The following is a 24,694-nucleotide window of genomic DNA, read 5'->3' as shown; positions in this document are numbered from 1 at the left end:
ATGCTGACACAGGCAACATATCTGTTCTTGTACTCTTATGCTTGAGCGCGGTATTTGACACCATGAACCACAGTATTCTCACAACTGACCTTAGCTAATGGGTTGGTCTCTCTGGTAGTCTCATAAATTGATTTCAGTCTTATTTAACAGCCAACTGTAGTGATCGTGACTCTGAACAAATCCAAATCATATTATGTGATATCATCCATCCATTTTTCAACCCGCTGAATCCGAAAACAGGGTCACGGGGGTCTGCTGGAGCCAATCCCAGCCAACACAGGGCACAAAGCAGGAACCAATCCTGGGCAGGGTGCCAACCCACCGTAGGACACACACAAACACACCAAGCACACACTTGGGCCAATTTAGAATCGCCAATCCACCTAACCTGCATGTCTTTGGACTGTGGGAGGAAACCCACGCAGACACGGGGAGAACATGCAAACTCCACGCAGGGAGGACCCGGGAAGCGAACCCGGGTCTCCTAACTGCAAGGCAGCAGCGCTACCACTGCGCCACTGTGCCACCCGTGTGATATCATCTACTGTTGAATTCTGCTCTGTACTTGTAATATTTCTATTGTGACATACTGTATTGAGGATTAACTGTGTTCTGTTCTGTGTATTGTATTGTATTGACCCCGTTTATTTTTTCATACCCACTGCAAACCCAACCTACCTGGAAAGGGGTCTCTCTCTGAACTGCCTTTCCCAAGGTTTCTTCCATTTTTTCCCCTGCAAGGGTTTTTTTTGGGAGTTTTCCCTTGTCTTCTTAGAGAGTGTCACAAACATGCGATTGGGAGACATCTGAAAGGCCTTAAGAACAGTACTCCCATGCCAGACCAGGGGGTGGCGAGCTGCACTAACTCTCTTTCTCAATCTTCTGCAGACCATCCACAGGAAATCTCGCCAGGTCCTGGCACCATGGATGATGTCACTTCTGTTTTTCTGGCCCCAGTGATGATGTCACTTTCTGGCCATGGTGCCATGGATGATGTCAATTCCCGGATAAAATATATCACTTCTGGTTCCAGTGCCAAGGATGATGTCACTCCCAGTCCAGAAGACATCACATCCGGTTCTGATCCTACTGACGTCACTTCTGGTCCTGGGCTTTAAAGCCGCCATCTTTTCCTGTTATATTCAGCTCTGTTGTGGATTCGAACCTGTGATCATCTTGATCAATTTAAAACCCATTTGCAGCCAAGGCGCAATATATGGGTTGCTGCCCCAAACCTTTTTATGTCTGTGGTCTGCTTTTGTGACAAGAGTCAAGGCTGGGGGTCTGTCAAAAGGCAGGGCCTGTTAAAGCCCATTGCAGCACTTCTTGTCTGATTTTGTGCTATACAAAAATAAATTATATTGTATTGTATTGTATTGTATTGTAGTTCGAGGATCTGTGACATTGGATATATCTGTGTCATGTAGGTGCATTGTTTTTTCTGTTAGGCCAGATTACCACACAAGATGAACTATCCCAATTATGCAGTGACACACAGCTTTACCTATCTGTAGTTCCTGATGAGCCCGAGGCTTTCGGCCTTCTGACCCAGTGTCTTACTCATTTTTGTGAAGGAATGAGTAGTAATTTCCTCAAGCTAAATAAGAAAAAAACAGAAATCTTAGTGGAAATAGTCTTAGAAATAAACTTGATTCCTTTTGCATTAAAAGTCAAGACATAAGCAATGAATTTAGGTGTTACCGTGGACTCTGACGTATACCTGAAACACTTTAAAAGTAAGACCTCTTGCAACACTGGAAAATGCTCAGAAATTAATTCATGCCTTTGTTTTTATTTTAGTCGACTAGATTACTGTAACGCACTCCTAACTGGTCTACCTAAGAAAGACTTCAATCAGTTGAATTAGTTGCAGCAGCAGGTATCTTAACAAAAAAAAAAAAAACACAAGCACATCTCAGCAGTTTTAGTGTTGTTACAGTGGCTACCTGTGCCCTGTAGAACTGATTTTAAATTACTATTAATGGTATATAAATAAATCTTGCTCCTATCCATATTTTCTGTCATAACCTTGGAATAAGAAGCAAATCACTATTACAAGAGCGAAGTATAAAAGAAGTAGTGAGGCAGCCGTTTGCTGCTATGCGCCAAAAATGTGGAATGCTTTACCAGTAAAGATATGCTCACCTAACTCCTAAAAGCCCACTTTTTAAAATGTGTTTTTTCACTGCTGCATTTTTGTTATACTTCTTCTAGATTATATAGCAACAGATATATCATTTACAGTACCTCTGGGATTTGTAATCAAAATGAATCTATACTCTGCTTACTTTAGAGTTTTTTTGTGTGGTTTTACGCCACCACCACCTGATCAAAGTACTGTGCAGCCACCAATGATGTTGGAACATAAGCAGGTACCACAAACCTCGATGAGACCATCTGCATCAAACCTTCTAGGACGAAGCTTAGAAAACAGTAAGGAACGACTTAAGTGCATTTATTTTAGGTAGAATGTCCAGTGGGGGCTAAGCGGTCTTTTAGGCTTGGAACCCATGAAGATTGTTTTTCTCCAGCACCACACCTCTGCAGTTTTTTGTTTTTTTCCCAGTCCTTCCCAGCCATCTAACCATAGCAATAGACTTACCATTAAAAAGAGTTAAAATGAATTTATAAATAAGGACTCTGCTCGAACTGTTACTTGTGTATCTGTGTTATGGAAAGGCATATTCATTTATTCTCATTTACTATTTTTGGCAAGTCACTGATTTTATTCTTATTCCTAACCCTTTCTAATTTGTTTTTTTTCCTGCATCTTTTTCTTAAACATCTTGTAAAATACTCTGAGCTACATTCTCTTTATGAAAATGTGCTATAGAAATATATAGATGATGTTGTTTTAAAACTGAGCAGCAGTGAGATCTGACGCTTTTGAACTAAACAGAATTTGCTTCGAGCATTGTTCTATCCTATAAATGACTGACGGTTTACATAAGGTTTAATGAAAGCTGATAAATCAGATGCAGATTGCCGTGGAGAGCTGTAAACATTATTCATACAATTGTTAATTAAATGTGTTTATCAACAAGGAAGTAATACAAACAATTTAAAGCTCATACTAAAACGTGTGTGTCAGAATTGTGAACCATCTGGAGCTGATATTGAGGTCAAATGGGAAGACAACTATAGACAATGGTGCAGTAGTCCAGATAAAGAGAAGAAAAATGTAACTACTACTGACTGAATCAATGATGAGCTTCTAAAATGAAGGAACACATTTTGACAAATAGCTTTACTGTATGCTTTAAAACAGTTCACAATTGAATATAACAGCAAGGTCATTGAACATGGAAGAAATAATACAAGGGCTTTTCTTCTGAAACACACAACACCTTGTACAGACAAGAAGCAGTCACTCGGTATAACAAGCTCATTTGATTACTCAATATCTAAGTTGTCTCAATGCTTCATTCAAATACTTTATAAACGTTGGCAAAATATCCACTCCGACTGCATCACTCAGTAATGTCACCACGTCTTCTGTGTCCCTTTGTGTGAAGAAGTGCTTCATTAGCTCTGATCTTAAATGTACTTCCCAACTGTTCTCACTCTCTATTTAACTGTCAAAATGCCACTGAATTAACTTTACCGATACCTTTGAGAATTCTTCACACTTGCATTGGGTTCCATGTAGCTCAAAGACTCAAGAGGTTTAATTCCCTGAGCTTTTCAGAAAAGGACTGAACCTTCAATTAATCTCTACATGTATGGCTGTATGGCTGCACAAGACTAACAATACTGTACTGTCAGGTTTGCTGATGACACAGCCACGGTAGGCCTGATCTCTAACAACAATGAGCAGGCTTACCTGGACGAAGCAGAGAGTCTGTCACACTGGTGTCAGGACTAGGGTTCTCATGATACCAACACTTTAAACTTGGAAACAAAACTAAATATTGAAATTCAATGTCATTTACAATACCCAATACAGTATACAATGTAACTTAATAAAAAAATAAATGGCAATTCCATATTAATTAAACTGACATTGATGACAACAAATAATAGAAATTTTAGTCATTAAATACAAACAAATGTAAATGAGAAAATAACTTAAAATCTAGTCAACAATTTTTTTATGTTGATGATAACACACACTGCTACTGAGGGAGTACAATGAAATGTTACAAATGTCAGTAAATTTGTGCTGCGAAAATGCATCTATTTCTCACTTACTCTTACGTAAGAAAATCTTAAAAAACACTTCTTTTATTCTTAGAAATCATCAGTAGATGGGTGTTCATCTCTGTGCTATGTGGCATGCTGACATGCTGGTAAAATGACTCGGTAATATGAAGGATTTACAGATCTTATACTAAACATGTAAAATCAAGAGACACGTTGCTCCGTCAAGCCACCTCAGTCCACTCCAAAGTTAAATCTCATTAGTCCGTGAAATTGTAGAGATGAATAAACACTTTACTGATGCTTTGTAAATGTTATGAAGACCCAAAGAAGTGTCTGTTAAGGTCTTGTTACATAATAATCAAAGTGGAACAGATGCATTTCTGCAGTACATAAACTAAAGTGTTATAGGTAACTGAATAAGTATTGCAACCTTTTGTGAATGGTACACAGATGAATATTAAAACAAATATTAAATAAACATTCAAGTAAAAAGCACAACAATGTGGTCTTTTGCAAACAATTGTTCAGAAAAGCAACACATCAACAGACTAGTAACACACTTTTCAGAAATGCAAACTGTGCACCTTTTATTTTTGTGTAAAAATGTCTTTGCAAGTTCCGCATTTTTTGCAAGAAAGGCTAGCATGTTAATGTGCTCTTCTGTGAGATCGCTGCATGCATTTGTTGGGCTGCGAATGAGCCCGGACATACTAAATACACCCTCTGAAGCACAGCTGGACATACATGAGTACACAAGTCAAGTCAAGTCAAATTTTACTTAAAAAAAACAGTCTAAACAGAAGCAAAGTTCTGTACAAGATACGCTAAAAGAAACAGTTTCTATATACAGGAGGTCCTTGGGTTACGTTGTCTTGACATATGACGTTTCGCGTTATACGACGCGATTAAGCGTCGGACTTACAGACTACGTAGGTGAACTAGTTAGGTTGCGTGCGGTGGAAGAATACGCAGTAACGTGGCGTATGAGTGAGAGACTTGGTGAACTAGTTTGGTTGCATGTGGCAGAAGTATGTGCTGCTTGAGTGAGGGAGTTGGCAAACTAGTTAGGTTGCGAGCGTCATATGAGTGAGGGAGTTGGAGAGCTAGTTTGGTTGCAAGTGGCACAAGTGGTCCATTTGTGTTGTACAGTACAGTATATTTATGTCCTTTTCCTTTTTCTGTGGGTTAGTTGTGTTTTTATGTTTTAGATTATGATTTTACAAATGTGTTAGGATAAGTAAGTGACTTAGGCCTAGGGTGTGTTTTGACTTACACCAAAATTCAGGTTGCATCACTGTTGTAGGTACGGAACTGTGTCGTAACCCGAGGACCCCCTGTATAGGGTGGTCCAGATCTAATTATGCAACTTTTAATGCAATGCAGGAAAACAATACAAGACAAAAGAATTGTTCGAAATATCTTGTAATAAATGAAAATGGACTTACATTGAATTAATTCACTGATATTCCACGTAATGTCCCACTTGTCCTCCATTCAGTTAGATACAGGCTCAGAGTAATAAACTTAATAAGTTATAGTGTAATGAAAATTGCATAATTAGATCTGGACCACCCTGTATATATATATATATATATATATATATATATATATATATATATATATATATATATATATATATATGCACGTAACAAAATTTAAATCATGACAAACCGTACATGAAAGATATACTCAGAATACCCACACACACATACACACTCATAATTATGAATGTTCATGAATCAACAAATACAAACATAACATTTAACTTCTTACAGAGTCAAAGACCAATGAAAAGAAATTAGTCTTCAATGGTGGCATAAAAGTAACTAATGTCAGGGCAGACCTAACATAACAAGGCAAGCTATTTCAAAATATGAAGCGGCCAACACAAAAGCCCAGTCCACCAATTTGCTTCAACCTCGACTTTGGCACCACTAAGAGTTCCGGGCTAGTAGACCGCAGTGCTGTTGCTGGCGTGTAAATGAGAAGGATTTTCAAAAGGTAAGAGGGGGTCATTCCATTCAAACATTTAAAAACAAGTAACAAGATTTTAAAATCAATTCTGCAGCAGCTCAGGAGCCAATGGAGCAAGGTCAGTTTTGGTAAGATGTGGTCACGCTTGCGAGAGCCTTTCAATAAGCGAGCAGCAGCATTCTGGACTTGTTTCAGGCATCGTAACAAGAACTGATCAATACCCACATACATCCAACTACAGAGTTTGACTGTTTGTCAGATTTTGAATGAACTGCCAAAAATCACAAGATTTATGCTGTATGGCGGAGGAGTATAGCGCCACTGCTTATCCAGTTAAGCACTGAAAAGTTATAGCACCTTACTTTATATAGTGGTAGAGATTAAAAAAATATTTTAAAATTGTAAATGATAAAATAAAAGAATGTGACTCACTATGGCAGCAGACTTTGCAGCAAGTGTTTCAAAATCAACGGAGAATCAAAGCTCTGGTAATAAAGAGTGCTGCCCCAAATGAAAAGCACAGAATAAAATTGACTATATTGACAATAACTGAAGTCCCCTTCTTGATGTGTTAAATGTTTAACTGACCACAAAGTTTTAGCCTGTGCAATAAAATAAATTTTACATCCCTGCCTCAAATGCAACACTTTACAGGTTTATACTTACTAATGTTTCCGTAACTTAAAAATGAATTTTTTTGCATTGACTTGCTTGCAGATGTTGCGTACGTCTTGTGGTTTTACGTCCCCATTTGACACAATGCTAAAGAATTTCCAGACACCACTCCAGCTGACCTTTTTGTTAGTTAAGCATGCTGGTCAAGACTTCAACACTGCTGAAGTTGCCATCTTCGTAACATCTGTGATTGGACAGAAACAGGGCTGCAACTCTAGCCATGGTGAACTGGAAGTGTTGAATCAAGTGATCAACATTTTTGGCAACCCTAGTAAGGACAGCAGTCTTTCCTGAATGTCAGCAAGATAGAGGAGTTGATTGTAGATTTTGGGAGAAAACAGGAGTGGCACTACTACCTCCTTAGCATTAACAGCACTCAGGTGTAGAGGGTGGGCAGTTTGAGATTATTTTGGTGTCCACATCACAGAGGACCTGACCTGGTCCAACCACTCTGACACCATGGTGAAGAAGGCATGACAACGTCTTTACCATCTCAGATGCCTCAGGGATTTTAGGCTGCTCTCCCAGATACTTCTACATATCCACCATTAAAATATTCTGACTGGAGTCAGGGAGTGGTCTGCTGGTGTGGTCAAATGAATGCATCACTGGGTGTGCGCTCCGTAACCTCCAGGACCAGCAACTTTGGATAAGATTTCAAAACGTCTCAAACCCTAACCACGGATGCAGTACGGGTTTCCAAAATAACAAATTCAAACAGACCTGAGAGAAACCAAATGCCCACAGTTACATGATGTCATAGTAGCTAGGTACATAAAATGGTTGTGGTGGTAGGTTGGCAGTTGTGCCCAGTCGCCATGCCTAGATGGACCAGGAGAGGGACTGTGCCTTCCCAGGACCACAAGAGGGTAGCCGCACTGCCTGGTATGGGGGCCGTGGGGTTCGAGCATAGAAGCTCAATCCTATCAGGGCCCATGGCCACCATCAGGGGGCGCCCAGACAATTGTGTGGCCTCGGACATCAGCACTTCCTCCACACTCGGGGGTGCTGGCAGAAGGAATACCAAGGACACCCGGAAGGCTTTCAGGTGCTCAGGCGGCACTTCCAGCACACCAGAAAGTGCCGCAGGAAGTCAATCATGGAGCACCTGGAACACGTCCGGGTGGTCATAACAGGGGCCGCCTCCCTCCAGTCAGGAGCTGCAGTCGGGAGGAAGAAGACAGAGCTCGGTGGAGAGGAGTGGAGGCAGTGAAGGACCGTTGGAGGGCCCTCAAAGAGGGTGTGTGGTACAGGGGCACCGTGTGCTGTGTAGACTTTATGTAAATAAACGTGTGCTTTTTGTAGACCTTCAATTGTCTGTCTGTCTGTGTCCGGGGCAGGCTTCCACATGGTTCATTCAGTTAATTCTTCTAGGAGGAGGCTGAAAAATGCAGTACTAAAGTACAGTAGAGCTGCTCTGTTTCTCAGGTATCTCTGTTGCAGGTAGGGTGTGACAGAGGTTAAGACATTAAGCTTTAAACCCCAATACTGCTCAATCATTTGTAAACTGTGACTCTCTGTGTAAACCTTTATGAATTACAGTGTATCCTAATCTTCTCAGACACCTTGGATAAAATCTGTCAGCTGAATAATGGCAATAGCTATAATTAATTACATTTATACACAGTAGCGTTTTTCTAACTTACTCAAAGTGTTTTACACAGACAGTGGGGAGCCACTTCAACAACCACCAAAGTGTAGCATCCACCCGGATGATGCAAGGGCAGTTTTTTGGTGAGGAAGTGATTTGGGCAATTAGGGACTGGGGATGATTAGGGGGCCAGAATGGTGGGCAATTCAGTCAGGACATTGAGAAACACCCCACTCTTTCTGAAAGATGACCACAGGATGGGGTGCAGAATTACTACAAAATGAATAACTGACAATTATTGTCCTTGATATTATAATTGTGATTGTTATTTTCAATAAAATACATATTGTATTTTGTGTTGCCTACTGCATATACCTCATAATAATAATACTTGTTCATTTATAAATAGCTTTGCTCAATACTGAGTGCTACCACACAGGGAGGATCTGAACCCAGGATCTCCTTACTGCGAGGCAGTAGCACTACCACTGTGCCACCTGTGTGGTTATCTGCATAGATAAAGTAGAGTAAAACCTCCACGTACAAAGTTATTAATGTGAAACTGTAAAATGATGAGTTAGTAGAAAAATTTTAAATTAATTGCTTAAAATAAGACAGTAGACAAGGCACACTTGCTAAAAGTACTTGCCACTATTTTAGCCATCCATTAATTTAGTGATTTAGTTATAATTATGATTTAGTAATAATTATGAAATAAAATTTTATGAAAATATACCCTTTCTTCCCAAACAGAACATTAGAACCATCTAGACGAGAACAGGCCATTCAGCCCAACAAAGCTCACCAGTCCTATCACTTAATGTTTCCAAAATAACATCAAGTTGACAACAAGTCTTACTGTTGTGAACGCTGGCCTGGACACACACACACGGACATCATATTTACACCACACACTGTTTATTTACAAAGTCTATTTACAAGAAATACGTGCACTCACAAACCCCAGTGCCTCCAGCACCGATTCCCCCAATGTCCAGGCCACACAGTCCTGTGCCTCTCTTTCCTTTGACCGCCTCCCGTCCTCTCTCCAGTTCCGTCCTCTTCCACCCGACTTCCACTAATGACTGGAGGGAGGCGGCCCCTCTTATGGGAACCCGGATGGGCTCCAGCTGCTTCCCGGCAATTAGAGTTAGCCACACCCCTGTGTGGCAGAAGTGCCGACTGCGCACCCGGAAGCCGTCTGGGTGTCCCCTGTCGTCTTCCCCGGGACAATAAGGCACTGGGGCGCCGCCTGGCGGTGGCCACGGGTCCCTACAGGGCTGGGCTTCGAAGCCCCCTACCCGAGGCCTCCTGCATAACCAGGACAGACACCCCCTCTCGGTCTGGAGGAGGCACACGCCCTCCTCTGGTCCTCCAAGGCGTCCCAGCCGGGCTACAGCCCCAGCCAGCGACCACACGAGATAAACCGGCATCGGGGCGCCGCCTGGCGGTGGCCACAGGTCCCTACAGGGCTGGGCTTCCAAGCCCTCTACCCGCGGCCCCCAACAGAACCAGGACGGACGCCCCCTCGCGGTCTGGAGGAGGCACAAGCCCTCCTCACGTCCTCCTGGGCCCGGCCGGGGACCACACTGTCTACTGTCTATTCCAACTGTCTATGGTCCTCTGTATGAAGAACAACTTTGTGCAAAATTTCACCTTAACAAGTTTACAACTGTGTCCCTGTGTTCTCATTTTAAAGTAACAGTTTTGATCCTCTGACCTCCCTCTTCTGAACCCATGCTGACTGTTCAGTAAAACTCCTGTTCTTGCCATGTGTTGTTCAAACTTATCCTTAATAATTCCTTCCATTAATTTATGTGATGCATGTTAAGTTTACTGGCCTACAGTTGCACAGATCTGCCTGGTCTCTCGCTCTGCCATTTTCCAGTCCATCAGAATTTCCCCAGTGTGCAGTGACTTCCAAAAAAGATGCGTCAGAGGTTTATACAGTATATGTACTCACTAGCCTCCTTGAACACTCGAGGGGAAATATTATCTGCTCTTGGTGATTTGTTTGCTTTCAGCCTATTTAATCTAAGCAGTTCCACTCACTCTACAATTTCCAAATCACTCAAATATGTCCTTAGTAGTCCCTGTTACAGCTCGGAGGAAACCCTGACCTCACCTCCACTTACCATTCAAAAATGTAAAATGTTTGAAGATATTAAATTGTTTTCTTATTACAGCAGAAACGAAAAAGTTGCAGTTGTACCTAAAATGAAAGCAGATTCTAAAATCTTAAATGACAGTACTGTAAGATTAAGTTAATGTAGACACAACCTGATAGTTCTGCTGCACAGATACGTAAAAGCATAAAATATAACAATTAATAGTAAGCTTAAGATATATTTAAATGGTGACACACTGTTATATGCTGCTGCCCATGGGTCATCTATACAACATGAACACATTATTATGAATTAGAAAACAAATAGAGTGCCACCAAATCAAAACAGAACATCACCATCTAAACGCTGTACTTTTCAATTTCACTATATGCTTATGCAGTATTTATGCATTTATCTGTTACCTATATAAGATATGACAAAATTGCAAAAGCATACCCAGTGTTTACTTTTAGCCTAAATACCATCAGATACTCACTAACTGCTAACTGTAACCGATGGCCAAAGCTCTGAAATGTGGTCCAGTCCTTCAGAGCAGTTGCCACGTTATCTGTAATCATGCATGCTCACTTCATCATGCAGTCATGCAACTTGCTCCTTATGCCCCTGAGCTGTTCTGTCTCCGTTCTTGGGGAAAGCATGCTGTTTGCAAGAATCTGCTTTTTAGCATAAATTCCTCATCAAGATAATGAACCATTATGTTCAGACATACTCCCATAGATTCTCCTTAACCACAGATCAGTTGTGGTTGCATAAAGCACCACTTTGATTCAGATCAATTTTTATTTTTGTCCGACATTTGGGATAAAGTAAATGCGATGCAGCTTTTTGAAAAATAATTACAGGAGAGGATGATGTACCTCTTTACCCTAGGTGTGGGATTATTTTTTAAAACCTCCATTGTGTAGTTTTAATAAGAGCACTGTCTTTTGAAAGATAAAATGCACTACTGTTATCTCATTTTGCTTTAGATAGCCTCCTGGATGCAGACATGTGCTACAGCTTAAAAAGCAAATGGTTATCTGTGTCGCAGACCCAAAGTTACTGGGACTTGGTGTTGTTTGCTTAGCTTTCATTGACATATTGGACAGTGTGGTTGAATTTTAGATGGCTGCATAAATGCTTGATTGCTGTGCTGCAATAGTTTGCACACCATGCATATCTGATCAACATAATTTCTGGAAACAAAATAATCTCAAATTCTGAATGATTCTCTTCATTTTGGTGCTAAAACATCTAAAAGATGATTCGTGATTTTGGTTCATTGTTACTTTTTTATGGGGGCACCTGAAAACACAGTGGAGAGAAATCAACTCTTTTCAAAAGATGGTGTTAGGGAATAAACTCCTACAAATGCAGAGTTGCCTTTGATTGACCATAAGATGACTACCTTTAATTTGCCAGTTCACTTATGTGTAGGAAATGGCATCAATCCTCATAACCACACACACACACAGGGAGAGCATCCAGACCCCACAGAGGCAGTGTCATGGCACAGTCAGCTCAGGCAGTACAGGAGACCCCCGCAAAGTCACGGTTCAGAGTTCATGGCCTCAGTCGTTCGCGGATTTTTCCTTAGAAACTAACTAATAATTGTTAGCGGAAACCGCAAATATCCTCTGCAATTTTTGTATGGCTTTTTCATTGTAATACTGTACTGTTGAGAGAACACAAAGCATCCGTAGAGGAAAAGGCGGCTTGTAATGGTGAAAGTAGCCAATCCAAGAGTGTTATTTATTTCTCCTTGCTTCTGATTGGCTGCTGCTCTGTGACGCATCTCCCGCAGATGCAGCCCAGCATTCCCGTATCATAACAGTTCACTGGGTGTAGCTATCTCATGTGTTTCGCTGAGCATTCTCGTGTTTTTCGTTTTGTTCTTCTTAAAGCCCTAAGATGCCGCCCAAACGCCCTGGACCTTCTAAGGCTTCTGGCAATGAACCTAAGCACCAGAAGAAGTTTAAGACAGTCCAGGAGAAGGTTGAACTGCTCCAGGAACTAAAACGTTATGCTACAGTAGCCACCCAAGGAGCTGAAAATCCTCTGCTTTGCTGTGCAGTCATTATCTTCATTACATATCTTCATCGTACTGCACAGCTAACTCATCATCATCATCATCTTCAATCAATATCATTCATTATTGGTGAATACCTGTACATTTTACTGTATTTTTATTAAATTAAATTATTATGTATTTACCCTACTTATACCAAAGAAAAGGACAATACATACCAAAGAAAACGCACTTGGATGAATTACAGTACATATAGGGGTAACATCTGTATTTTACATTCTAGCACTGCAGGAGACATAGCAGTACAGTACTGTACAGTATACGGGTTTACCTTTACATTCTTTTTTTTAGGGTAATGTATTAAGCTGAGTTTGAAATGAAAATAAAGTGGTTTGGGGGCATATTTAGGGTATAAATTATAAAAATAGGCATTTATAGGCATTTTTTTGACTACATCCAAAATTCGCAGTTTTTCACAATTCGTTGGTGCTATAGGAACGTAACCCCTGTAAATTTCAGGGGTAGACTGTATTGCTAACCACCACTTGCAACAAACTGTAAAAGAATGAAAAATGCAGAATACCCAATGTCGCACAGTCCTGATAATTAAAAATGCCTGCTCTCCTTCCCTAATCCTAGCCTAACGATGAGAAGGCATGCCCACCATTCTTGTATCTTGTTTCAAAGTCACTGTCATTTTTTAATGCTGTTTTTGCAAACAGTTATAACGTTTCTCTTATTTTCCCTCTACTTATTATCTATATTTTTTAAAGCAAGAAAGTGCTTTTATTCTCAGTGTTTAGCCTAACAACTTACATTTCATACCATGAAGCTTAATGCCGCCAGAGTAAGCCACTTATCACTTTGACAGCCTCTAAAATGGGACAAAGTAAGTTAAATTTACAAATGTGAAAGGTTCTCAATCCAGTACATATAACATTACATTTAAATACAAGATGGGTAAGGAGGACCTAGAGGAGAAACAGGATTTAAGGGCTTGCGTCACCATAGTCCAGGTAATGCAAAGTGGCAGTACAAAAAGTAAAATGTTAGTAGCACTGTGTCTGCGAATGGTGTACCATTTTGTGATGATGAAGTAAAAGCCAAGTCTACATACAAAAGTCTTACATCTTGCCTGAAGAAGGGGCCTGAGTTGCCTCGAAAGCTTGCATATTGTAATCTTTTTAGTTAGCCAATAAAAGGTGACATTTTGTTTACTTCTCATTATGGCAAGTCTCCCTTAGACTTACTTACAGTGAAACGTTGACAATATTCCTAAAATCTTGAGGGTAAGCTCACTAATCTTTACTGTCTTCAGTGCTTATTGGTGTTTTGTAATACAGTATATTTTGCTTATTAATTATGCAGTTTATGATTCTCATTAGGCTTTTATCTGTTTATAATGTTTTACTCAAATCACTGTGATTCTATTTTTATTATTTTTATGAGCAACATAAAAAGCTCTTATTTGGTAAGCCTGTGATAAAATGCCTTTAAGAAAGAATTAAATCAAACTGAATATATACGCAGATAAATAAAAGTACTGTGAAATGTAACAATAAAAAATATCATCATGAAATGTATCAACAAAGAAATATATTTTGTGAAACATTTAACTACAGTACATAGTTAATTATTTCTTCATTCATTTATTTCTGTGATGCCACTCGTGTTACATTTTAGCCAGGGTTCCTCCCCTGGTTAGTGTTCAGATGCCATTTTTAATTCTCTTTTGTTTTACGGATGGTGACCCAAGAATCAGGGCCGCTTGCCCATCACCATAATGGGACTGCATTGGCATTTATTATGCTTTGAGACTCTCTAGTTCATAACACCATGCAACATAAAATAAGACCTGCCACGAAATCTGCCACTTGCTCTCATCAAAGTTCAGCAGGTGGACTCTAGCAAGTAGTGTTTTTTGATTGGAGACTCACCAGCAGTGTGGGCAAATGTACTTTACTTGACTTTGGAATCCGATGGCTCATGCACATGCTCAAAGCTTTGACTGTACGTGTCGCATAAGAGTGCAAGAAAAAGTTACCCACGATTTCTTGGTAAAGCGGCTACTTTTAATACAAGAAAATCCAGATTTATCACTAAGAGACTGCATCTGAAATGACTGCTGTACATGTGGCACTTAATGGCTGAAGATTTCTGTCCTAAGGCTTTACCAGTTTAAAACCAGTACTTGCTAGAGCCTGCCCTCTTAACTTTGATGAGTGAACGTGACCGGTTTCTTTTCAGGGCTTATTTCATGTTGCATGAATTTTACTGAAATCTACTCTCTATATATAAAATCCTAAACCTAAAAGAGCAACGATTTTGTGCAACGATTTTATGTGACGTTTTTATGTGACATTTTTTGTTACGCTTTAAATCTGGCTTATTTTAACACCTATCTATATATGTTTGGTATGATTCTTTTCAAAATTTATCAAAATTTAATGTGATGTTGTTAGATTTTCAGATTTTTATTCCATTTTTAAATTATAAACTAAAATATCAAGAAAAATTGTGGTTTTTAATATCAAGAAAGATGTGTTTTTTTATTTTTGATCAAGTAAACTTTCTTTTACAGAAATAAACTATTAAAAAAAATATCTATTCATAGCACCAATGTTTGTATTTAGGTGATTTAGTTAGCTGAACTGCGGTGGGTTGGCACCCTGCCCGGGATTGGCTCCTGCCTTGTGTCATGTGTTGGCTGGGATTGGCGGGTTGGAAAATGGATGGAAGATGGAATATTTAGCTGAAAGTCAAGTTACGATGACCTATTGCATACCACTTTAGTTTTCACGTGATTTTTCCGGTTATTTTAATGAGTCATTTTTTTATTATCTATAACAATGTCAGTTGAAATGAATGGATCGTTTATTTAGTCTCTTATAAATACTCATTGAGCATAGTGGACCTCAGTTTAACGTGAATACTCCAATCGGTAAGAGAGTAAATATTTTATTCTCATTTCATGATTTTTACTCCATTAAATAATAAATTTTTCTTTTACATATTTATAGAATTTCGTGATTTTGACTCCAATAAATAATAATTTAATCTTTTGTACTTTTACAGATTTTACTAATATTCTGGCCACAACTGGAAGTTGGGTGCTGAAGGCGCCGGGGGGCTTGCTCCCTCATAAATAAATAACAAAATAATTACGTATATGAAGAAATAAGCAACAAAACATATTTTGTAACACATTTAATTATTTATACTCACATTTCACATAGTGTGAACGCTGGCCCGGACACAGACAGACGGACAACATAGTTCACCCAACACACTGTTTATTTACACTATATACAAATTTACCGTGCACTCCAATCCCCAGTGCCTCCAGCACCGATCCCCCAAAGTCCAGGCCTTACAGTCAATGCCTTTCCTGCCCTTTTATAGGAACCCGGATGGGCTCCAGCTGCTTCCCGCAATCAGTCCTAGTCACACCCCAGTGTGGTGGAAGTGCCGGCTGCGCACCCAGAAGCTGTCCGGGTGTCCCCTGTCGTCTTCCCCCCAGCACTTCCTGGTGTGGCGGAAGTGCTGGGCTCCAGGGTTCCTCAGGCATCTGGCCCCAACATAACCAGGACGGACACCCCCTCGCGGGCTGGAGGAGGCACAAGCCCTCCTCTGGTCCTCCTGGGCGCCCGCCGGGCTCCTGCCCCAGGCGGGTCCACACGGGATATTCCGGCATCGGGGCGCCGCCTGGCGGTGGCCATGGGTCCCTACAGGGCTGGGCTTCCAAGCCCTGTACCCGAGGCCCCTAACATAACCAGGACGGACGCCTCGGGTCTGGAGGAGGCACAAGCCCTCCTCTGGTCCTTCTGGGCGTCCTGGCCGGGCTCCTGCCCCGGCCGGGGACCACAATAGTTAGTATTTATTTATTGTCACATTTCACATTTCACATATAGGTTTGTATAGTTATTCATTGATTTTTGTCCAAAATCATTCCTTCATAGATCTATAACATCAGACTCATTCAGAGTTTTAGATGGCAGCACACATTGTATGGTTTTTAAATGTTTGATTAAAAGACTCGCTAGAAATTACTCTGCAAATTTGTTTTAGCTAGTGAAAGCGTTCTCAAATATGTTTGGACCTCCTTGTTTGCTTTAACTTGTTTTAGTCCAGGTGCTGGTTTATTATCACCTTTTGGCAACATCCATAGGCTCCAATTCTGAAAACCCTATGTATCTGCTCCCTTATTATTTACTTTCTAGTCCCTCCAAAATGTATCGATTTGCTTTTTCATTGAGTAGAAAGGTCCTTTCATCACATTGGCGGGCCCAGCACTGACTCAGACATGGCATGGCCAGTAGGGGGAGGCAGCTTGTTGGTCGAGGTCTCCAGGACTCAGAACAAATCGGCCTCCTCATATGTGATAATTCCGTATTTAGTGACTGATATAATCTATTCTAGCATTTTGCTTTGTGGTTTGTACTATTACTACTGTACCACTCTATTGTATTCATAAAGTGGCAATGATAGATTAGCCATCGAGCTCTGTGTAGAGGATTACTTGTGTCTTCTGTTTTGTTCATTCTATTTACCCCATTTGCTGACACCCACTCCTTGACAGATTTTGGGTTATACAGGAAATAAAGTGCTGTTGTTGTTTAGATACATGACACTTTCAGTAAAAAATGAGATAAGTGGTGTGGTTTGGACCTCTGGTAAACTTTTGCTGAAGGTAAACCAGGCACAGTTCATTTGGAGGACAGCACAGGGCTGACCCAGGAAATGATGGAGGTTTCATATGTTACAGGTGGCCTAGGAATGGCTGTAAACCCAAAAGAAGTGGCTTCGGATCAACATGAATGGTATACCAGAATGTCCAATTTAAATTGAGCATGTAGAATGGGTCATCTAAATACTGCTGCTTATGAAAGGATGATACAAATTTTACAACTCTGCCTAGAACTTCAAAGAATGAATATAAAATATTTGCAGATCTCTCATTACCAGTATCACGTCTCAAAACATGGACAGTTAGGAAATAAGATGATCAGAAAAGAGTAAGTCAGGTCGTAAAAACATGAAGGAGACTGGACCCTAGCCTTAGCCTCTGCATTTACGACTGGGGATTTCAACTGGAGTTGCTTAATCCATCAAATAACAGTCTGCCCACGGGATGTGTTTAGGCCTGTGGTAGACAAATATATACTTTCTCAAACCTGTCTAATCCAGTTCGCTGAAGCGAGGAGCAACAGCCTAACCTGGCAGCACTTGAGTACAAGGCAGGAAACAGTCCTGGATTGGACGCCAGTCTAATTCACACAAGCACACACCTACACTCAGGCCAATTGGGATAAATATCAGTTAACATGTCCTGCATGTCTTTGGTGATGTGTAAGAAAGATAAAAACACCTGGAGGAAAGCCCCCCATCTGGCATATGCACACAGACAACGACTCAAGGGGCCTGAATTTGTGACACGGCAATGCTAAGCACTGCTGCTCTGTGCTGTCCCATCATTCTATACTCAGCTCTAGAAATATGACTGGAAAAAGGTTATATCAACGCCAGAAATTCTTAAATCTGAATAAAATATCACACAATTAAGGAAAGAAATATTAAAGGCATCTGTAAAAGACCATTGGGGAAGACAAGAGACTCACAGACACCACTAGACAAACTTTACAGTATATGAATGGTTCAAACATACCATATTTTATTATGTTACTGTCAAAATATTTTTTCTTTAAAAAACATGTTATGCATACCATTTGAACTCTAACTTGCCATCCATTGAGCTTCACCTGTAGAATCATGAAACACCTGTACAAAACATTTAAAGATAAAATACGTCAGTCTACCCTGCTTACAGAGACTTGGCTATATTTCTGAATGAAAGCAGTTCAAAACACAGTAAATATTTTTACCACATGTATGCAGGCTTTAAATAAAACAGTCAGTAGGCTGCTGGGAAAATATTTTTTTAAAGGTGTCACCTTCTAAACAAAACAATTATGAAAGAATACAAATAAATATGCCATATGGTACATAGAATATATTCATACAATCTAAGGGAATAAGCCCAAGAGGCATGTCATGGAAAACACATGCCATGGGTTTTTAATAAATCATTTCCACAAATCAAATAGTTTATAAAACAAACTGAAGGGCAAAACCAAGCAGGCAGCACAGAATATTGAACAATAAAGCAAAGCCAAAATCTACGTTCAAAGATTTGAAATACACACAACTACTAGATATAGCAAATATATGTGGAGACACCCCTCCAGATCACCGAGTTCAGCTCTTTCAGGTGCACAGCCATGCAATCCCCATTCACAAACACTGGCATTAGAAGAAGTCATAGGATGTCACCTTGCCATAAGACTGCACATGAAATGTCTGCTGTGCTAAAACCTGACCCCATTCAACTCTTTGTGCTAATAATGTGATGCGGGGGCATTAAAGTGCGAAAACAGCTTAGCATGAAGTGGTAGAACATGCAAACTCACAGAGCGGGGCTGCTGAAAACTGAAGCTCATAGCTCGATAAAAAAGAAAATCACCTATCCTCCGTATGCATCACTCACAGCAGAGTTCCAAACTGCTTCTGGAAGCAACATCAACCCAAGAATTATGAATCCAGAGCTTTAGAAAATGGGATTCCCCGGCCGAGCAGCTACAACACAAGCCTAAGATCACTACACGCCATGCCAGGCGTCAGAAGGAGTGGTGTAAAGCATGCCACCATTGGACTCTACAGCACTGGAAGTGTTTTCTATGGTGTGACGAATCATGCTTCACTATCTGGAAGCCTGATGGATGAATTTGGGTTTGGTGGATGCAAGGAGAACGCTGTCTTCCATACTGCATAGTGCCTAGGAGGAATAATGCTCTTGGGCCGGTTTTCAACCTGAAACTAAACTCTGCACAGTGACTGTAAATTTGAATTCCACAAGGTCCACAATACCAAAAGAACTGATTAAAAGAACACTCCATTCAAAAATGCTTTTTTTTAAACATATTACTTCATGTAGTTTGTAGTGACAAGAGAAAAACATTTAATCTCAAAGATAAAGTTTCTGATAGAATAGGTTTCTGTGCTCAAGGTAGATCACCTCGGTGTCACAATCACTCCTAACCCATTAATGGCTGTGTCTGGAGTGATGGGCGGAGTGGTGGCTCTGAGGCAAGGGATCTGCACTGACAATCGGAAGGTTGCCGGATCAAATCCCATAAACGCCAGAAGTGACTCTACTCAGGATAGAGCAATTGCAGGTTAAGGGCCCAACAGAGTAGAGCCACTTCTGGCGTTGAACGTAAAAGGTCCTGCAAATCCCTAACCTCAGAGCCACCACCCCGCCTACAGTTATGCAGAAGAACAATTCAACTTGTAGTATGGTCAAGCAGACAGTATAGTCAAAGAATGTGTGTTAAATTTGTATGGAGAAACCATAAGTCAAATATAGCACTGATCAGAAGAATGTGTGACTGGATTATTGAAAGTTGAGTTAAACTGGTAGAATAGAGTCTAATCCAGATATACAGCAGAACTGGTCAGCAGAAAGTGTGTATGGGTACATTTTAGAACAAAGTCTGTCATAGCCTCATTAAAGCTAAGGCCTCAGAAATGGTGCAGAAAAAAATGCCTCTGCCTCCTCAAAAAATGTATATTCAATTATCAAAGACCCCACTAAAAACCTGCACAACAACTGGATTGATATATATATATATATATATGTATTCTTTTGCAGTATATTTCTCTTGTCTCGATATCTTTGTTGTGGTTACTGCGGAGGGATATGTGTGAGTTTGTGTATGAGCTGCAGTTCTAAAAAAGCACATTTCTGGGGGGCATGCACCCCCTGCTGGATACACAAGTACAGAATATAAACAAGTAATAAGCAAGTTAAAACACCTTCCAAAGTAAAACCTTCCCTGGTGCTGTGGCGCAGGATTCGTAATCAATCCCCAGGTTTACACTTTCTCCCAGTGTTTGTACAAATGTTCTTCATCTGCTCCAGTTTATTTCTCCATGCCAAACAGGGTCTATAAGGTTTACTGGCGCCTCTAGTCTTGGTCCTGTGAGGACCAAGTGGAGGACTGTTTTGGAAGGACTGACATTGCATTCCAGAATTAGGTCCCCCTTAGTGCTGTTGAGAAGCGTCCACCCCACAACTCTGTTATAAACAGCCACTGAAGGAAAAGATTATTAATATGACTATTATTAAAAGGTAAGATCGTTTTATTTATTTAGCTGACAATTTTATCCAAAGTGACTTACGGCATTTATGATACAATTAATTACATTTCTTTTGTTTTTCCAATTTGAGCAGAGGCAGGTCAAGTGACTTGTTCACAGTCACACAGTATCAGTAGCAGGATTTGAACCCACAGCCTCATGCTTTAAAGTCAGAAGCCTTAGCCAATACACTGCACTGCCTGCCATTTAATAATTTATAAATTTAGAACACAAAATAGCTACAGCAAGTAAAGGATGCAAATTTGCAGAAGGATTCAAATTTGCAGGTATTACCTAGGCACTGCAACCTCTGGGCCCCTCAGGTCCAAGTGTTACTTTTGTGTTACTTTATATAGAGATGTCCTTTTTATCAAAAATTCCTGTGGTAAACATTCTGGCTTTTAGCCATATCATTTAAAACGATAAAAGATACCCAGACCTGGAAGGAAATGCAGAAAATTCAATTTAACAATAACCATACAATTTTTTTAACATACAGGTGGTAACTTCAATTTCAAGTTCAACTTTATTGTCATATGTGTTCAGTACAATGAAAATCTTATTCTACGAGTCCCCCAGCAATATACAAAAATACACAGGAAAAAGACAAGAATACACAACAATAGACAAAAGCACTTAGTTGCAAAAGATCTGCAAAAACAAACAGTAAGAGTAAGGGTGCACATGCAAACAAACATATAATTCAAAGTAAACTCTGCAGGTATATAGTCTCAAGATGACCTTCCATCCTCCAGGCACGAGTCAGCCTACAGTGCTGAGAGGAGGGGCAGTGAATGTGGCTGACGTCTCTATGTATTCCTCCTAACTACTAACACTGTGTTAAAAACAAGCTGTAATCTCTCTCAATCACAAGATTTTGTCAAAATGAACTGCAAAGGACTCTTGAAGACAATTTATCTGACTACATCTGCATTGTTTCTTTCTTGTGACCAGCAGTTTATGACCTAAATACGTTGTACAGTCTTCCTTTTTCGTTTATATAACTACATATGTTGTTTCCGGAACTCTTCATTTAACATGATCAGACAATTAACGCTAGAATTACCAGAGCCTACAAAAAAACTTGTAGATCCGTCCCACCTTAAAACACTTCACACCTCTCCGTCAGCGTCTTTTGTCTTCTAAATGTTTCGATAAACAGCAAGCAGCCTACTATCACATCCCCCCACAGTTTTCTCAGCTCAAGTCTGTTTACTTGCGTGTCAGTTGCTTGGAGTTGTATAGAGTGAGAAGTCAAGCAAAATGACACCTTTTGTAAATACTATATCGTTATTTGTAACACTTGCATTTCATGTGTGTTCCGTGTCTACATAGATCTATGTACACACATCGTTTAAAAAAAAAAACGTTTTTCATGTTTTAGTCATAATTGACAAAATGTAGACATGAAGTTTATAATGTTGCATATGTCGTTCACTCTGAAGTTAGTCTCGACGTGGAGTACTCAGGAAAGATAGCTGTGTAACTATAACTCATAATCAATGCTCCTGTGGATAAAGTCTGTGTCTGTGTGTGCCTTTCAGTGTGTATGAAGTTTTAGGGTTCAAAAGGAGGCCAACTCAATGACAAACTTCCACTCATTTTAGTATAATAAATCAAGAAGGTGGATGTAAAAGACTGAAAATGGATATTTTCCAATAGGTAATCATTCCACTGTTTTATGTGGACTAAATCAGACAGTCCAAAGAATGTTTTCAGAGGCGCAGAGTCACAAGCCTGTCTGTTCACCCTGATCAACCAATCATCATACATAATCATTTCTTTGTATAAAAAGGTAAGCTGTCCCCAGTCCTATATGGTCTACCTTTCACTATTAATGGCACTGTGATGTAAGAAATTCACTATACTCTGTTCACGTGGGAATAAAGCTGAACTTAAAGCCACCATCACATCAGAGAATAGATATAATCTGCCAGGAAGCTAATATGTATTTTCTCCACTTGGATAATCAGCACATCTGCACAGACCTAACTACTGTATCGCTGGTATCCTTAGGCACATTAGATGGAGATTTCTCCACTTACGACCCCAATCTTCTTCAGTTTGTCTCAGTGTTTTACAATGCTCAAAGCTAATGAAGCTAATCACTATTTCCATATGAAAGATTATAGCAAAAAGCACCATTTTCTGTAAAGTACTAACACACTCACTGAGTAAAGTATTAGACTATACCAATGTTGGGTAGGGCATTCTTTTGCTCTCAAAACAACTTCCATTCTTCTCCACTCCTCATGCCATGGATTCCACAAGACATTAGAAACATTCCATTGAGATTCTGATCCATGCTGACACGACTGCATCACACAGTTTTGTCAGCTTTGTCAACTGCACATTCATGCTGTTAATCACCCGTTCTACCACATGCCAAAGGATTTCAGCTGCATTCAGGTCTGGTGACTGAGAAGGCCACTACTGAACACTGAACTCATTGTCATGTTTCATGAAACCAATTTGAGGTGACTTCTGCTTTGGGACACATTGCTAGAAGTAGCCATTAGAAGATGGGTAAATGGTGGCCATGAAGGGATGCACATGGTCACCAACAATATTCAAATAGGTCGTAGCATTCAAGCAATGCTTGATTGGTACTAACAGGCCGAAAGTGTGCCAAGAACACATTCTCTACACCATGACACCACCACCAGCAGTCCTGACTGTTGGCATAAGTCAGGTGGTGTGCATGGATTCATTCTGTTGACGTGAAATTCTGACCCTTCCTTCTGTGAGAGATTCACCAGACCAGACTACATTTTCCCAGTGTCCAGTTGTCCAGCTTTGGGGAGCCTGTGCCCATTGCAGCCTCTGCTTTATGTTCTTGGCTGACCAAATGGGAACCCAACGTGGCCTGCTGTTGCAGCAACCTCAGAGTTCAACATGTTGTGCAGTCTGAGATGCTTTTCTGCTCACCACAGTTGCACACAGTTACCGTAACCTTTCTGTCAACTTGAACCAATCTGGCCATTCTCCTCTGACCCCTCTCATCAACAAGGCCTTTCCATCCACAGAACTGCCACTCACTGGATGTTTTTTATTTTTCTGTGAGTAAACGCTACAGACTGTTGTACATGAAAATCCCAGAAAATAAGCAGTTAAATAAATACTCACATCAATCTGTATGGTATCAACGATCATGCCACAGTTGAAATCACAGAGATTCCATTTTTTCCCCAATTCTGGTGTTTGATGTGAACATTAAGTGAAACTCCTGACCTGTATATACTGAGCTGCTGCCACATGATTGGCTGATTAGATAACTGCATGGATAAGCAAGTGTTCCCAATAATTTGCTCAGTGAGTGTATTATTAAATTTGCTGTGATTAAATAAAAAAATGTTTTATAAAATGTTTTTGCTACCTGTATTATTAATGGCAAGAGTACCACTGTATTATGCTGCCTGGAATGTATCTCCATAAATATAATAATGTCTGACCCCTCTTGCTCCTTTTTAATTAACTGAGCTTCTTCAGCAACATTTCTGAAGTTGTGTCGTACTGCATTTATAGCAATACTATGCAAACCAATTCAACTCACTATAGGACTTTACGCTTCAGACAATTGTGAAGTAAATGGTCAGTTTTAAGAGGAACTCACTCAAAGTATGCGGACAAGACAACCTGACAAATGGATTATGGCCATTTTAACAAGCCAACATATAACTGCCCTTACCTGCACTATAAGTGTAAGTCAAACATAGATAAAAGGGGGTTTGTGGCACCCCATACAACAATGATTGCACAAAGATTAATCTTAGGTTAGGTAAGGTTTGGTAGAATTTATTATTATAAAGGAAAATTTGTTTGCAGTAGGACACTGTTAAACATACTTAAAAAAAACAAGCCAAGACACAATACGTGACAACAATGAGTATGCACACCTACATGATTTCTGAAAATAACAATAATAACCTTTAACAGTACATAATAATAATGCAGAATTCAGCAGGATTCCTACAACTA

At 40.1% G+C, this 24,694-nt stretch overlaps 1 protein-coding gene across 4 annotated transcripts in view; it reads right to left on the bottom strand.

Annotated features, from left to right (window-relative positions):
• Positions 1-24,694, bottom strand: part of rab27b (RAB27B, member RAS oncogene family) — a 376,281-nt gene that overhangs the window by 235,697 nt on the left and 115,890 nt on the right. For 2 of the 4 annotated variants that reach the window (XM_039750425.1, XM_039750424.1), the window contains exon 2: positions 18,244-18,298. The exons of the other annotated variants lie outside the window; for them this stretch is intronic. In XM_039750425.1, coding sequence (XP_039606359.1) covers positions 18,244-18,269 — 26 coding nt within the window. In that variant the 5' untranslated portion in view covers positions 18,270-18,298. The remainder of the gene's footprint in view (positions 1-18,243; positions 18,299-24,694) is intronic. 4 annotated transcript variants of the gene reach the window in all.

This window comes from Polypterus senegalus, chromosome 4 (assembly GCF_016835505.1).
Source record: "Polypterus senegalus isolate Bchr_013 chromosome 4, ASM1683550v1, whole genome shotgun sequence".
In the NCBI taxonomy this organism is placed as follows: Eukaryota; Metazoa; Chordata; class Cladistia; order Polypteriformes; family Polypteridae; genus Polypterus; species Polypterus senegalus.
Note: the sequence above shows the minus strand (reverse complement) of the source record. Positions and strands in the feature narration are given on the sequence as shown.